At 46.1% G+C, this 12959-nt stretch overlaps 1 protein-coding gene across 3 annotated transcripts in view; it reads left to right on the forward strand.

Annotated features, from left to right (window-relative positions):
• LOC306922525 (calpain-2 catalytic subunit-like) overlaps positions 1 to 8881 on the forward strand; it is a 100752-nt gene extending 91871 nt beyond the window's left edge. Inside the window, exons 21-23 of one of the 3 annotated variants that reach the window (XR_013789936.1) lie at positions 5199 to 5257; positions 7112 to 8064; positions 8098 to 8881. Coding sequence is in view for 2 of the 3 variants with exons in the window: in XM_079500194.1 (XP_079356320.1) it covers positions 5199 to 5257; positions 7112 to 7135 (83 nt within the window). In the remaining variant the exon portion in view is untranslated. Of the gene's footprint in view, positions 1 to 5198; positions 5258 to 7111 lie in introns of all 3 variants that reach the window. The other 2 variants (XM_079500194.1, XM_079500193.1) reach the window with 2 other exon arrangements.
• The last annotated feature ends 4078 nt before the right edge of the window (positions 8882 to 12959 follow it).

The raw sequence follows: 12959 nt of genomic DNA on the forward strand, positions 1-12959 counted from the left end.
GCGCAATATGGGAAGAAGGAAATTGCGGGAGTTGACAGACTCCAAATGTAGTAACGGATGGGTTATTAATTATTATTATGTGTGCACACACACACTCACACACTCACTCGCGCACTTGTCAATTCAAGTCCCCCCGGCCCCGCGATGCGATACAAAAATCCTCCACAGTGTAGTGTGAAGTTGTGAACCCGTGGCACTGATGCGAGGTCCATGTTGTACGGCAGCTGCTTTAGCTGCGTTCACCAAGCGTAGTTGTATGGCGTTTGCCGTGCGGTAGGCGAGAGATGCCTTCTTCGGATTGTTGCCGACGTGTTGTTGCTGGCGGCGCCGTGGCCGTCATGGTTCCTTATTAGTGTAGTCTAGTCAACACGACGTGGTGTTGCTGGCGGCGCCGTGGCCGTCATGGGTCCTTATTAGTGTAGTCTAGTCAACACGACGTGGTGTTGCTGGCGGCGCCGTGGCCGTCATGGTTCCTTATTAGTGTAGTCTAGTCAACACGACGTGGTGTTGCTGGCGGCGCCGTGGCCGTCATGGTTCCTTATTAGTGTAGTCTAGTCAACACGACGTGTTGTTGCTGGCGGCGCCGTGGCCGTCATGGTTCCTTATTAGTGTAGTCTAGTCAACACGACGTGTTGTTGCTGGCGGCGCCGTGGCCGTCATGGTTCCTTATTAGTGTAGTCTAGTCAACACGACGTGTTGTTGCTGGCGGCGCCGTGGCCGTCATGGTTCCTTATTAGTGTAGTCTAGTCAACACGACGTGGTGTTGCTGGCGGCGCCGTGGCCGTCATGGTTCTTTATTAGTGTAGTCTAGTCAACACGACGTGGTGTTGCTGGCGGCGCCGTGGCCGTCATGGTTCCTTATTAGTGTAGTCTAGTCAACACGACGTGGTGTTGCTGGCGGCGCCGTGGCCGTCATGGGTCCTTATTAGTGTAGTCTAGTCAACACGACGTGGTGTTGCTGGCGGCGCCGTGGCCGTCATGGTTCCTTATTAGTGTAGTCTAGTCAACACGACGTGGTGTTGCTGGCGGCGCCGTGGCCGTCATGGTTCTTTATTAGTGTAGTCTAGTCAACACGACGTGGTGTTGCTGGCGGCGCCGTGGCCGTCATGGTTCCTTATTAGTGTAGTCTAGTCAACACGACGTGTTGTTGCTGGCGGCGCCGTGGCCGTCATGGTTCCTTATTAGTGTAGTCTAGTCAACACGACGTGGTGTTTGTTTGTCGATGCTACTGTTACTGAGGTGGAGTGATCGCCACAGCAACCGGAGGGGGAGGGGGAGGGGGAGCTGGTGGAGTGATCGCCACAGCAACCGGAGGGGGAGGGGGAGCTGGTGGAGTGATCGCCACAGCAACCGGAGGGGGAGGGGGAGCTGGTGGAGTGATCGCCACAGCAGCCGGAGGGGGAGGGGGAGCTGGTGGAGTGATCGCCACAGCAACCATAGGGGGAGGGGGAGCTGGTGTGGAGCAGAGGCAGCGTGGTTGGACATTGAGGGGTTGGAAATCATCCCGGTCGCTTGGTGTTCACGTGTGTCACTGTGAAGGCCGTAGACTACAATGCGCCATTGGACTGGCCCCATGAAGTGAACGGAGTTGGCGTAACTCGGCAAAGTGGTGACGATTTTGAAGTAGGCTGGTGGTCTTGCGCAAGAATGTGTTCTTTCATATAAATGGGTATTGTACTGTAAATATGACATGGATGCAAAGTAGTGGTTGATGTCTGGACAGGCATGCTGTTGGTGTTGATGCTGTTGGTGAGATGTGTGCAAACGGTGTGGTTTGGTAGGAGAAGGCGGACAAAGGATGGGGTGTTCTCTATCGTGTTCGAGACTGGCTCTCCACTACAAATTATTCAATTTGTACGGGAACTGACCCCACGGGGCAGTGTACGTGGATATCTCTTTAAGACACATCTTCTATGGTGGCCCTGCCCAGATGCCAATCAGCGGGCTATTTAAGCCCCGTCTGGGCATGGCCACTTCGATTTTTTGATTTCCACGAGAGCAGACGTTTCGTGTATCTCAGCAGTTTTGACACTTAAACAATATATAAATATATAAACAACATCAGCTGCATGGCACACAGTCCACTTACCGAGGTAAGAAGAGAGCTGGTCATCTCGACGACTCCTCTCAGGGCGCCGCGTAGCTCCACAAAATAAACAACAACAGCAAACAAGCTGAGTGCCGAACCCGCTCGCGGAGGAAGCCTCAGTCTTGTCCGTGCGTCCGTCCCTGGTGAAACCTGACCACGTTGGGGGAAACCTTGCGACGGCGCTCGGCGTGGCCAAAGGGTTCCAAGTGTGAAACCGACCCCGTTGGTGGAGCCTTGGTTCCCCTGGCTGCATAGCGTTGTGAGACCCTGAGCGAAACCGACCTCGTCGGAGAAACTCTGGGTTAAACATCGCGGCTGTATACCGCTGCGGCGGCCAGCGGGGTAGAACCCAGAGAGAGCTGACCCAGTCGGCGGATCTCTGAGGACATCTGCTGTCGCTGATCGCTGCCGCCACGGTCCGGGGGCCCGTTTACGCACCTAGGTGTGACTCTGCGTGGTAGAATCCGGTTACCGGTTTGAAACCACAGAGAAAGCTCTTCTCATCCAGAGAAGTCACAAACTCACGGCTGTCTAGGCGCAGCTAGCCAACACAGGGCTATTTCTTCAATGCCGCCAGCACCTGCTTACACATGGCGCTTCGGTGACCATAAGGGCCCTGACCTTATGGAGGAGCTACAGCAACTGGCTTCAGGCTCCCCAGGCAGTGGCAAGCAACTGGCCTCGACAGCTCCTCAAGCTGCGCAACCCCAGTTAGGTTTGGCAGCTCCGGCTGGCCTCCGGTTGGAGGCAACTGGCCTGCCATGCTCGAATGGGGGATGCTTATTCTCAGACCCCGAGATTCGACGCACTGGCGCTATCTCACGACAGAACCTGAGTTCTGTGTCCTCCCATTCAGCATATACCTATCCCCCTGCGTTGACGCAGCCCTGGGACCCTGGCATCGGGAGAGCCGCCGCATCCTAAATCGGCAGTCCCCCACGGGAGGTGGTACTGTCTGCCTTGCGGCATGAGCCAGTTAAGCGTGGACACTTGGGTGGCTTCTCGCAGGACAGCATTCTTGTTGTTAGCAGTGTCAGCCACAAGAATGTCCCTATCAGTGCATGAAGGATGCTGCCGCTTCCTACATGGCAATGTTTAGGTGGTGCTGGCACCAATCCCTGCATTCTACCATACGGCCTGATCAGAGTACGAGCCAGTCAGCCTGTTGAGTGGCACCCTTCCCACCCTCCTAAGCAGGGTGGTGAAGCAGGATTGCAGTCACTGTTGGGCCCTGTCAGGGCCTCTAAGGGGCCAAACTGTCTTAGGCAGATGGTCTCCAAGACTGGGCTCCCTCATTTGGTTGTGAAACAATCTAGCAAGCATATAGGTGGGCAGGCAGGCCAGCCCCAACAGGGATGTGGGCACAATCCGTGCAGGGCCTGGTGGCCCATGCACTGATGACGAGATGTCCCTCTATCTGAGATCTGTGGGACGGACTCTGTGTAAATGCCGTCTGCATTTAGCAGGTTATACCAGTGTGGTATCCATGTGGCAGCCAGCACCATCCTCACTGATTGTGCGGGGCTCCGCATCAGGACATTCAGGACATTCAGAGAATTAGTGGACTTCAAAATCGCAACAGGAATACAAGCAGGCAGGAGTGCCAGTGTCGCCTGGAAGGCGGGCACACTCTGCCCATGGGATGACAGCCCCCTGGTTGCTGTAGAATGGTGCATCTCTGGCAGAGATTTACACAGCAGCGACATGGTCGACTCTGTCTACATTTACCCTGTCCTACCGATGGAACGTGGTGGCATCCGCTCCCCCTGTGGGAGTCGCTCCTGCGTGCTACTCAGCGGTAGGGTCACCGGCACCTTGACCGGTCAGGTCAGCCGGGCATCTGACGGGCTGGCTTGAGCAGCCCTTCACCCCGGTGGTCAATGGCCTAGCATCGTGCTGGGCCAGCTGAGCCTAGGTGGCATCTTGCGCCTAGGCCACGAGTTTTGTTGACTGGCCGCAGCGTCTGGCTGGGCCAGCTGAGCCTAGGTTGCGTCTTGCGCCTAGGCCACGAGTATTACTTACTTGGTACGAATAGTGGAGTTTTAGAGCATGTTGGCAAGCGCCTGTGGCAAGGATAGCCACGGTCAGACTCATGGCACTCACCACGTATAGGCTCTAAGGGAATTCGAGGTTAAACTGCCTCGAGCTGCCGCAGGGGCAGCCGGGTCTGTTTATTTCATTGCGGTGTGTCTTAGAGCGCTCCCGTACAAATTTAATAATTTGTAGTGGAGAGCCAGTCTCGAACACGATAGAGAACGGAGGGTTACACGGTAACCCAGGTTCTCTGAGTGGAGAGACTGGCTCTCCACGAAAGAGCCGCTCCGAAATTCGTGTCAATCAAGAGTTAATCGAAGTGGCCATGCCCAGACGGGGCTTAAATAGCCCGCTGATTGGCATCTGGGCAGGGCCACCATAGAAGATGTGTCTTAAAGAGATATCCACGTACACTGCCCCGTGGGGTCAGTTCCCGTACAAATTGAATAATTTGTAGTGGAGAGCCAGTCTCTCCACTCAGAGAACCTGGGTTACCGTGTAACCCTCCGTTGCGCTGGCTATTAGTGTGGCAGGATTGTTATTGTTATTGTTATTATTATTATTATTATTATTATTATTATTATTATTATTATTATTATTATTAAAACTGATATAAGCAATAATATGTCAAAATGTTAATGACCTTTTTTTTGTATTCAGACAGCCACTAGGGGGCCAGCAATGGGTAGAACGCTGTGTCTGTGACACATCTAGGGGCCGCAATCTGCATTCAAAGATGTTCCTAGAAGATGTGTTATTGGTCGGAATAAAAAAACCTGGTCGCAATGACTAACCAATCAGGAAGCAGACAGGCAAATCGACCAATGACAAAGCTTCTAGGAACATCTTTGAGTGCAGATTGCGGCCCCTAGATGTGTCACAGAGACTACATTCTTTTTGGGGAGCGTTCTACCCATTGCTGTCTGTCTGAATACCAATAAAAAAAGGTCATTCACATTTTGACATATTATTGGTAACAGCAGCTTTCAGCTGTTTGAGACTGGAGAGCATTTAACACATAGATTGACCATAACATAATACAGATATTAATTTAATGATCATGTTTTCTCTACAGAGGTGTTCAAAAGCATCGACTCCGAGGAGACTGGATCCATAGAACTGGACTTCTTCCAGGTATCTGTCTGTCTGTCTGTCTGTCTGTCTGTCTGTCTGTCTGTCTGTCTGTCTGTCTGTCTGTCTGTCTTAAGTAACACTGTTACTGAACACACTCTATAGCAATGATTACTGTCACAATATAAAGCTATTTAACACTGTTACTGAACACACACTATAGCAATGATTACTGTCACAATATAGAGCTATTTAACACTGTTACTGAACACACTCTATAGCAATGATTACTGTCACAATATAAAGCTATTTAACACTGTTACTGAACACACTCTATAGCAATGATTACTGTCACAATATAAAGCTATTTAACACTGTTACTGAACACACACTATAGCAATGATTACTGTCACAATATAGAGCTATTTAACACTGTTACTGAACACACTCTATAGCAATGATTACTGTCACAATATAAAGCTATTTAACACTGTTACTGAACACACTCTATAGCAATGATTACTGTCACAATATAAAGCTATTTAACACTGTTACTGAACACACTCTATAGCAATGATTACTGTCACAATATAAAGCTATTTAACACTGTTACTGAACGCACTCTATAGCAATGATTACTGTCACAATATAAAGCTATTTAACACTGTTACTGAACACACTCTATAGCAATGATTACTGTCACAATATAGAGCTATTTAACACTGTTACTGAACACACTATAGCAATGATTACTGTCACAATATAGAGCTATTTAACACTGTTACTGAACACACACTATAGCAATGATTACTGTCACAATATAGAGCTATTTAACACTGTTACTGAACACACTCTATAGCAATGATTACTGTCACAATATAGAGCTATTTAACACTGTTACTGAACACACTCTATAGCAATGATTACTGTCACAATATAAAGCTATTTAACACTGTTACTGAACACACTCTATAGCAATGATTACTGTCACAATATAGAGCTATTTAACACTGTTACTGAACACACACTATAGCAATGATTACTGTCACAATATAGAGCTATTTAACACTGTTACTGAACACACTCTATAGCAATGATTACTGTCACAATATAGAGCTATTTAACACTGTTACTGAACACACTCTATAGCAATGATTACTGTCACAATATAGAGCTATTTAACACTGTTACTGAACACACTCTATAGCAATGATTACTGTCGCAATATAAAGCTATTTAACACTGTTACTGAACACACTCTATAGCAATGATTACTGTCACAATATAAAGCTATTTAACACTGTTACTGAACACACTCTATAGCAATGATTACTGTCACAATATAGAGCTATTTAACACTGTTACTGAACACACACTCTATAGCAATGATTACTGTCACATTATAGAGCTATTTAACACTGTTACTGAACACACTCTATAGCAATGATTACTGTCACATTATAGAGCTATTTAACACTGTTACTGAACACACTCTATAGCAATGATTACTGTCACAATATAGAGCTATTTAACACTGTTACTGAACACACTATAGCAATGATTACTGTCACAATATAGAGCTATTTAACACTGTTACTGAACACACTATAGCAATGATTACTGTCACAATATAGAGCTATTTAACATCATAATATCACTTACAGACCTTTAAGAACGATAAAGATAAACAAACAATAGTTGAACTCAGAAGTTTAAATATGCTTTGGTTTAAACATGTAGTTAGTTCATGTTTTTTAACATGTTCATAATCATGTGGTTTTTTTAACGTGTGTGTGTGTGTGTGTGTGTGTGTGTGTGTGTGTGTGTGTGTGTGTGTGTGTGTGTGTGTGTGTGTGTGTGTGTGTGTGTGTGTGTGTGTGTGTGTGTGTGTGTGTGTGTGTGTTTTCCTCCCTCTAGTGGCTGAACTTTGCCATGATCTAAAGGTCCAGGGCGGTGGGCCAGGGGGCGTGGGCCAGGGGGCGTGGCCAGGAGGCGTGGCCAGGGCGTCCATCCAGATGCCTGCAGGAAAAGAAAAAACATCAAGTATTAAAATAACAACAATATAAAAACATTAAAGACTTCACTTTAACGAATATAAAAACAGCCACAGATGAAGTTTTATATCACAAATATATATATTTTTTTCATAGTGTTTTTATTAGACATTTTGCAGATGTTATGATCATCATCATGACTGAGTTAATCTGTCGTCTCTACTTATTACAACTTTTTACCAGTTTTTTAAATTTGTGTCTTCATAAATTAACTCATATTATCGCTGACACCCCTATCTGGTGGCTGGATTGTGTACTGCAGCAGCACCAGCCCATCATTTAACAAATTAACTGCTTCTGGCGGAACGTTCCGTCAGATAAGCTTTATTATTGACATCAAACCGGATCGCTGATTTCTTTATTCTTTATATATATATTTTTTGCTTGACCTTTCCTTCTTCAGCGATCCTAGGCCGATTTCGCGCACGCGCAGTGCCTTCTTGTACACAGCCGGTCTAAAAAGCTGAATAACTCTACATCTACGGAGCTCTCCGTGGTTTTGACAAAACGTGCGATGTTCGGAGGTCTTCTCTGATTGGAACATTGTGATCTCGATTGGAACATTGGCGCTTTCTAGAGCAAGGATGGTCTCATCTTAGCTCGCTAGCATTGGCGCTAATTATTTAGCATGTAAGATGGACGCCCAAGCCGGACGTGCATCCAGCGTGCAACACACTAAAACCAAGTACATCCGGGTCGGCGGGCTAGCGTTGGCTCTTGCGTGTTGGCTCGTGTTGTCGGATCGGTTGTTGACGTCTCACTAGCCGATGAGAAGTACAGGCCAGCGCCTTTACCGCGACCGCTAGGCTCCGCCAGGCTCCGTACAATTAGCGTTGTTTTGACCGCCAGGCTCCGTACAATTAGCGTTGTTTTGACCAGAAATACTGCCTGGGACGGGGATTAGGAGTCTAAAGTGACTGAAAGTGTGCGTGCGTGTGCACGCGCAATGAAGATGGTGCAGTCCAGTTTTATGGCTAACGACAGATTATCCATCCGAAGCTAATGTGAGTAGCATTTCCACTCGATCGGATCAAACACGTTTTATACAACTGACTGGCGGTGTCGCCAAAACACGCCGATGTTCCAATCATTTGATTTTGAGCATCTGCCGATAACCATTTAACCGATAACGATGCCGATAACCATCTGCCGATAACCATCTGCCGATAACCATCTGCCGATAACCATGCCGATAACCATGGTCATCTGCCGATAACCATGGTCATCTGCCGATAACCATTTTAACCATTATTAACCATCTGCCGATAACCATTTATCTGCCGATAACCATTTTAACCATTTATTAACCATCTGCCGATAACCATCTGCCGATAACCATCTGCCGATAACCATCTGCCGATAACCATTCATCTGCCGATAACCATCTGCCGATAACCATTTTTCCCGATCCGATATTTATATTTTTTTATAGGACACGTTTATGCCAACATATCACAACAGTACAATATCAAAGACAATATCCAGTCTAATATCATGACATGTATAACATTGATAAGTTTTGTTTTTTTTGCTCCCGATCCGACTCTGAAAATGACGCGATGGTGATTTTCCGATATTTCTAAACAAGGGTCGAAATGTTGTAACATTTTGAAAATAAAAACACTACATTGAAGTTGTTTTATGTCTTTGATATGGAGGCAAAGTGTCAACAAGGTGTTTTATGTCGTTGATATGGAGGCAAAGTGTCAACAAGGTGTTTTATGTCGTTGATATGGAGGCAAAGTGTCAACAAGGTGTTTTATGTCTTTGATATGGAGGCAAAGTGTCAACAAGGTGTTTTATGTCTTTGATATGGAGGCAAAGTGTCAACAAGGTGTTTTATGTCGTTGATATGGAGGCAAAGTGTCAACAAGGTGTTTTATGTCGTTGATATGGAGGCAAAGTGTCAACAAGGTGTTTTATGTCGTTGATATGGAGGCAAAGTGTCAACAAGGTGTTTTATGTCGTTGATATGGAGGCAAAGTGTCAACAAGGTGTTTTATGTGGTTGATATGGAGGCAAAGTGTCAACAAGGTGTTTTATGTCGTTGATATGGAGGCAAAGTGTCAACAAGGTGTTTTATGTGGTTGATATGGAGGCAAAGTGTCAACAAGGTGCAAATGGTGTGTTTATGGAATAACGTTATATAATATAATGAATAATGGCATTCCTCTTTTACATTAACAAAATGGTAAATGGTGCATTTATATAGCGCCTTTATCCAAGGCGCTTTACATATATTGCGCATTACATTCACCCATTCACACACACATTCACACACCTTTACATAGATTGTGCATTACATTCACCCATTCACACACACATGCACACACCTTTACATAGATTGTGCATTGCATTCACCCATTCACACACACATTCACACACCTTTACATAGATTGTGCATTACATTCACCCATTCACACACCTTTACATAGATGGTGCATTACATTCACCCATTCACACACCTTTACATAGATTGTGCATTACATTCACCCATTCACATACACATTCACACCTTTACATAGATTGTGCATTACATTCACCCATTCACACACATTCACACACCTTTACATAGATTGTGCATTACATTCACCCATTCACACACCTTTACATAGATTGTGCATTACATTCACCCATTCACACACACATTCACACACCTTTACATAGATTGTGCATTACATTCACACACATTCACACACCTTTACATAGATTGTGCATTACATTCACCCATTCACACACCTTTACATAGATTGTGCATTACATTCACCCATTCACACACCTTTACATAGATTGTGCATTACATTCACCCATTCACACACCTTTACATAGATTGTGCATTACATTCACCCATTCACACACCTTTACATAGATTGTGCATTACATTCACCCATTCACACACACATTCACACACCTTTACATAGATTGTGCATTACATTCACCCATTCACACACACATTCACACACCTTTACATAGATTGTGCATTACATTCACCCATTCACACACCTTTACATAGATTGTGCATTACATTCACCCATTCACACACCTTTACATAGATTGTGCATTACATTCACCCATTCACACACCTTTACATAGAGTGTGCATTACATTCACCCATTCACACACACATTCACACACCGATGGTGGAGGAAACCATGCAAGGCACCAACCTGCACATCAGGAGCAATCAGGGGTTCAGAGTCTTGCTCAAGGACACTTCCCAACTCTGGGGTAGCCCACAGGGATCAAACCGGGAACCTCACGGTTGTCACATACGGTTCTACCCCTGAGTCACTGTGTCAGGGTGACTTCAGGGAGAACCCCCCCCCCTCTGAGTCACTGTCAGGGTGACTTCAGGGAGAACCCCCCCCCCCCCCTCTGAGTCACTGTGTCAGGGTGTCTTCAGGGAGATTATTATCCCTTACATAAAGGAGGTGAATTATCTCCCTACAACGACCACCTAGCCAGACATTATCCCTTACATAAAGGAGGTGAATTATCTCCCTACAACGACCACCTAGCCAGACATTATCCCTTACATAAAGGAGGTGAATTATCTCCCTACAACGACCACCTAGCCAGACATTATCCCTTACATAAAGGAGGTGAATTATCTCCTACAACGACCACCTAGCCAGACATTATCCCTTACATAAAGGAGGTGAATTATCTCCTACAACGGCCACCTAGCCAGACATTATCCCTTACATAAAGGAGGTGAATTATCTCCTACAACGACCACCTAGCCAGACATTATCCCTTACATAAAGGAGGTGAATTATCTCCTACAACGACCACCTAGCCAGACATTTTCCCTTACATAAAGGAGGTGAATTATCTCCTACAACGACCACCTAGCCAGACATTATCCCTTACATAAAGGAGGTGAATTATCTCCTACAACGACCACCTAGCCAGACATTATCCCTTACATAAAGGAGGTGAATTATCTCCTACAACGGCCACCTAGCCAGACATTATGCCTTACATAAAGGAGGTGAATTATCTCCCTACAACGACCACCTAGCCAGACATTATCCCTTACATAAAGGAGGTGAATTATCTCCCTACAACGACCACCTAGCCAGACATTATCCCTTACATAAAGGAGGTGAATTATCTCCTACAACGACCACCTAGCCAGACATTATCCCTTACATAAAGGAGGTGAATTATCTCCTACAACGACCACCTAGCCAGACATTATCCCTTACATAAAGGAGGTGAATTATCTCCCTACAACGACCAGCTAGCCAGACATTATCCCTTACATAAAAGAGGTGAATTATCTCCCTACAATGACCACCTAGCCAGACATTATCCCTTACATAAAGGAGGTGAATTATCTCCTACAACGACCACCTAGCCAGACATTATCCCTTACATAAAGGAGGTGAATTATCTCCCTACAACGACCACCTAGCCAGACATTATCCCTTACATAAAGGAGGTGAATTATCTCCTACAACGACCACCTAGCCAGACATTATCCCTTACATAAAGGAGGTGAATTATCTCCTACAACGACCACCTAGCCAGACATTATCCCTTACATAAAGGAGGTGAATTATCTCCCTACAACGACCACCTAGCCAGACATTATCCCTTACATAAAGGAGGTGAATTATCTCCTACAACGACCACCTAGCCAGACATTATCCCTTACATAAAGGAGGTGAATTATCTCCCTACAACGACCACCTAGCCAGACATTATCCCTTACATAAAGGAGGTGAATTATCTCCTACAACGACCACCTAGCCAGACATTATCCCTTACGTAAAGGAGGTGAATTATCTCCCTACAACGACCACCTAGCCAGACATTATCCCTTACGTAAAGGAGGTGAATTATCTCCCTACAACGACCACCTAGCCAGACATTATCCCTTACATAAAGGAGGTGAATTATCTCCTACAACGACCACCTAGCCAGACATTATCCCTTACATAAAGGAGGTGAATTATCTCCCTACAACGACCACCTAGCCAGACATTATCCCTTACATAAAGGAGGTGAATTATCTCCCTACAACGACCACCTAGCCAGACATTATCCCTTACATAAAGGAGGTGAATTATCTCCCTACAACGACCACCTAGCCAGACATTATCTCTTTACCCAAATCTATCTACAATTTACAATACAGGCATTTATCAGACGCTCTTAACCCTAGACCACTAAACACAGCCCTGTTGTTGAGTGGTGCAACCACTCCCTTATGGAGCTGTGTGTGTGTGGCTGGGTGGCTGGCTGGGTCTGAGCACGAAAACAGCACGTTGTTTTTCACCACCTGTGCGCAACCTAACACACACACAAACGCACACGCACATATTAACTGTATATATGATGATTTCGGGTGTGCCAGTACAGTACAGTGACAGTACAGTACAGTAGAGGGTACAGTAGAGGGACCCCCACACACTGTCATTTCTCAACCGTTTCGGACGTGGGACGGCTCGCCGGAACCGGCCTGGCCCCATGGGCACATTCCTGGGGGTCTGGATGTTCCGGGGACCCCCCCGGGGACCCCCGGAGACCCCCACATGGTAACTCTCTCATTTCTCTACCGTTTCGGACGTGGGGCGGCTCGCCGGAACCGGGCCGGCAGTTGAACCACTCACTTCACACGGGTTTTAATTCTACAGGCAGGTGTTGGGGTGAATTTCACCGTGTTTAGTGATAGTTTAGTGATAGAGTGATAGAGTAATATG

Source organism: Electrona antarctica (genome assembly GCF_951216825.1).
Source record: "Electrona antarctica genome assembly, chromosome: 4".
Lineage (NCBI taxonomy): Eukaryota > Metazoa > Chordata > Actinopteri > Myctophiformes > Myctophidae > Electrona > Electrona antarctica.